Genomic DNA, 4,848 nt, shown 5'->3' on the forward strand with positions numbered 1-4,848 from the left:
TACCCAGGAACCAAAAAAAAAAAAAAAAAAATTGTTACACGGTGTTACCATTATCAAATACATTATCTTGGTTGAGTCAATTGAAAATAACCCATAATCTGCACAACCCACATACCAATACATTGAATTCCGTTTACATTGCAATCGAATATCAATAAAAAAACAAAAAAAACAACATGTGTTTTGAAGGATCCTTCCACATTACAATTTGAATACATTGCTCTGTACTTGTAATATTCTCATATCATGTAAACCTAATTTTTAAAGCATCAGAGATTTTATACTACAATCTATTTCTGAACCACATTCAGTTTGACTTTTTTTATGGAAGTAAATGCTTTGGCTCACCCTTCATTTTCATGATGTAACTTTTCGATGGCAGGTATGGATGGGTGGAAGAGCAGTGAATTCTTCTTGCCCGTACCACAGCGATCAAGACTTGTGGCAACAGTAATATAGGCATCATTAAAAAAGGGCCCTGTGGATACTACACTGCACCCAGTGCCTACTGCTACAAAACCAATGGTAACCATCTCGGGTCTCTTGAGTTCGAGAGCTAGTGTGTTCTAGTGGAAATGCCTGGTTATTTGATTTATAAGCTGGTTAATTTAGTTTGTGTGCTTTACTGTACTGCTACACATGTACATCGTTTGTAAAACACTTTCTTAAAAACAATTCTTTGTTATGTACAATACAGTAAATACCACAAAACACTAAAACAAATATTGCAAAGCTGATTGAGATTGGCGTGGTAAGATGTACAATAATACAATGTTGCTTGGTCTCTGCTCAGTTCCTTTACAAGTCTTTCATTTCCCAAAAAGATTTCTGTGCATCTTCCTGATCTAGTTAACTGTACAACCAGTTCCATGTATAACGCCTATTCAGAATTAAAACATAACAGCAAAGGATATGACAATACTGAAGAGGTTTTGGAATACAGTGGTAAAAATCAGTTCGGCTCTGTTTCTTCACACAGTGTCTTTTACAGATGTATACGTGGTCTATCCTCCATTTGGGAACAGTACCATGACATACAGTGAAGCTATGCAACGGTGTTTATCCCTTGGTGATAGCTTGGCATCAAAGAAACAACTGAGTAGTACATCCACACCCATCCCTGACGGCATGTAAGTAATAAAACTGCTTTTCATTGCGGGCGGGGCAGGGTGGGGTGGGGTGGGGTGGGGTGGGGGTAGGGGGGCAGAGAAACTCCCTAAGGGCCTTATTATCTCAATGGCACTCTGCAGTGCTGACAAACCTTTTCTTTGGAACTAGACTGACACCTAAAAAATCTACAAAAACAATATACCACTATTTGTTTTATTTTTTGTCTTGATCTAAATCAGGGTTGGCCAAAGCTGGCCCTTCCACTCCTGGTCTTTGTTCCAGCTCTGTTCTAAATTGTTTAAACCCTTAAGGTACACTGGGATTTGAGCGGCTGTTGAAACAGTTTCTTCTTAAAATACATTTGAGAGTGACTCAAGTGACACAGGGAGGAAACTGACAATTTGGATGACCAGATCCAACCTGTCAGTACATTTTAAACCATGTTTCATGCGCCTCATTGCAAAAAAAAAAAAAAAGTTAGCATAATTTTATTCGTGGGACACATACTTCCTTTGTACCTTAAAGGGTTAATTGAACCAATTAAAGCTAGATCCAGACCCTGAAGTAGTTTACTATATAATTTTACCTGTTAAACCTGGAGTGGAACGGTCCTCGAGGACAGTGATTTGACACCCCTGATTTAAACAGTGGAGGATCTCATCCTTGAAGCTGGTCTATTACAGTCCAGCATACTTGTATTATATGATGTTAATCAGGAGGGAGGGAATCTGTGTGACATCAGTGGTATTAATATAGAGTTGAAGGTCGATCCCTCAGTATACTGCATTGTCTTTCTCCTTACAGACCTGCGTGGAGCAAAGACAAGGACATGGTTCAGTTCTCCAGTGGAAAGCTGACAGTTACTCCATGTGTCAACAAACCCAGCCAGCTTGCTTCAGCCTACTGCTTCAACCCAAATAGTAAGATTTATTTGTAATACTTTCAAGAACTATAACAAATCCTACAGGATATGATATGAACTGTTTAATAGTTGCATAAAACAATTGGATTTTGAATCTTTTTTTCTTTTCTTTTTGGCAGTCACAGACTTTATTCCAGTAATCAAGGATGACAAATGTAAGCAGTCACTCCCCACTCAAATATAATACATTATACTCTCAATGTGATTTGCCTATCTGAAATGAACTTTTTTTATATTGTTTATATTTTAGTGTGGCTCAAGATTGCCATAGTTTGCATTATCTCCTCTATATTTATCATCTTACTCATGGCTGTCACCTTCATGAAAGGGTAAGAAAATTAAGCACTTTTTTGTGTCTCTGTGTTATTTTTCAATTTTAAACACACTGATAAATGCACCAGTTACTTTTCTTGTAAGGTATGAATTTGATTGTAGAATCTACTGCATTAAGTTACATAAGATATAGGAATTGATATAAGATAATACTCCTATACTGTATGTATAACAGTCAGTAACTAATTGTATTTTTTTTTGTTTTGTTTTGTTTCCAGGAATAAGTGCATCTGCTGTGTCAAACGTAAAAAGCCAGCGGAAGACTCTACCCTAGAGAGAGGCCAAGGCTTTGACACAGTCAGAGGACTGCATCGTGATAGGATTCCATCATACCAGATCAGTGGCGCAAGAACCAAGCCACCTGTATTGAGTAAGGCCTTAAACACTGGCTACAGCTCTCATTACTCTAACCATGGCTTTGAATCCACACCCGAGGCCAGTAAGCAGAACTTTGCCAAAACTTATGTGGACCATGACCGTTATGAGTACAGCAATGCTGCCTTTGATAATACTTATTAAGACATCAAATCTGACTTGACTCCGCGGTTAAGCAGTGATGACTGACACAAATCAGCGACCTCTGGAATTGAATGGACTTCCCCCCACTGTATTTTTTTTTAATGTGTTCTACATAAAAAAATAGTCAAAATGATTTTTTTTAGTTTGTTTTAGTATTTCAAAAAATTATTTTAGTATTTTAAACCCTCTTGATTAAATCTGAAAAATGGTGCTGCTGTTCTTATAGCAGCCAAGTAATAAATAACAAAAAAATATGATTACTACAGACTTTGTGCATTAAATAAATAAATAAATAAATAAATAAATAAATAAATAAATAAAAAGTTGTTGTTTGGTATTTTTTAAAAGCAACTAAAATGGAACGGGGTTCCAGGTTTTGCTATGAGTTTAGTCAAGCATATTGTATGGAAATAACGAGCTAAGGTGTGTCTGGCAAGCTCATAAAAAACTGCAATGGCTCAGAATTCCATGTAATTGTAACCTTAATTCCACCCAACGTTTATGTTTGCTATGACTGTACAGGAAATATGTGGAGTTTTATTACTAGGGTGTTAAAAACAAAATGTACTTAACAGACTATTAAGCTTTTTGGTTTAGTTATTAATAATAATAATAATAATAATAATAATAATAATAATAATAATAATAATAAAAGTAGGTGTTTAAATATTGTAGGTGAATTGGTTGTATATTTGGTAAGTTTTACTCGAGGAGCTGAACCTGAGGGTGGTGTGCGTGTGTGTGACACCATAAAGATAGCAAAGCTATGTTCAAAACTGGAATCAGTTATAACTTGTTTAAAAGGCTAGTATATGGTAATAGAAATAGTTTAGAGTTTACATGCTGCTATTTGTTATATAATTTATTGTTTTTTGTCTTTTGTAAATGTTAGGCAATAAGGACTAAAATCTGTAAATTGTTTCATACCTTATTTCCTGTGGTTTAATTTCTGTTCCTGGGTGTGTCAGAGAACCTTACCCAAGTCCTTCAAAACACAGCTACTGAAGAAAGGAATGATGTACAGTACTTGTGTCATTCAATCCTTGTTAAACTACTGGTCATAGCAGTAAATACCACAAAACACCAGCAAATGCTGTTTATATGCACAGTTTTATAGGCAAATGCTATGCAATGTCACTTCTATACATGCTGCATCTGCCGTTAGACACAGAAGTGACAGATAATTCCTTTAGGTCAGGCGAGGTCAAAGTTGTCTCTTCCATTCCTGGTCTTTGTTCCAACCCAAATTGTTTAATTGAACCTGCATCCAGACCAGGGCCGGATTAAAGGACATGGGGGCCCTACGTTAACCCATATTTTGGGGGCCCTATGCACATGGCGAATGGTGTTATTGGCATATTGGTTAATCCGGCCCTGCGTTGGGGACAGAGAGAGTGAGCGGAGCAGAGCGAGCCAATTATATATGGAGCGGGGGGAGCGGAGCGGCGTAGTTGCTGGAGTGGAGCGTGGTGCAGACATATCCAGCCTGCTCTTTCACAGCACTGAGAAGAACTGAGCACGGTTTTGCTCCAAAACGAGTTTGCACCAAAAATGTAAAGAAGAAGGTGACAAATACAGATGCAGTCACTGTAAAGTATTTTCCATCATGCCTTTGCATGGTAACCATTAATTTTCCAGTTTCAAACCAAAATTAGGCACTTTTATGTTTTGCAGACTTGAGAATTGCATTTAAAAAAAAAAGCTTTTATATTCAATGATTCGTGTTGCACTTTCTAATTCATTATGGAGGGAAAAATATCTATTCTCCCGATTGTGGAGCTGCCATATAAAAATGTAAGTCAGTGTGTCCATCTGTCTGCGGTTATTACAAAGCCTATACTCTTTTTTTACCGTTCTATATACTGTATGAACTATATAACTTATCTGAACACTTTATGTAGGCTTTTTTCTTTGCTGATCATAGCTGGGCATGAGGCTTGTTAAGCTGTGTATGCTTTTATTGC

General features: G+C 36.9%; 1 protein-coding gene across 1 annotated transcript; it reads left to right on the forward strand.

The window, feature by feature from the left end:
• The first annotated feature begins 410 nt into the window (after positions 1-410).
• Positions 411-3,196, forward strand: LOC131696783 (uncharacterized). The gene is made up of 6 exons (XM_059021185.1): positions 411-525; positions 980-1,130; positions 1,915-2,030; positions 2,152-2,187; positions 2,283-2,361; positions 2,584-3,196. Exons 2-6 carry the CDS (start codon positions 1,030-1,032, stop codon positions 2,882-2,884), a joined length of 633 nt encoding a protein of 210 aa, XP_058877168.1. The 5' UTR covers positions 411-525; positions 980-1,029; the 3' UTR covers positions 2,885-3,196.
• Positions 3,197-4,848: the final 1,652 nt, after the last annotated feature.

The sequence above is a fragment of the Acipenser ruthenus genome, unplaced genomic scaffold, assembly GCF_902713425.1.
Source record: "Acipenser ruthenus unplaced genomic scaffold, fAciRut3.2 maternal haplotype, whole genome shotgun sequence".
In the NCBI taxonomy this organism is placed as follows: Eukaryota; Metazoa; Chordata; class Actinopteri; order Acipenseriformes; family Acipenseridae; genus Acipenser; species Acipenser ruthenus.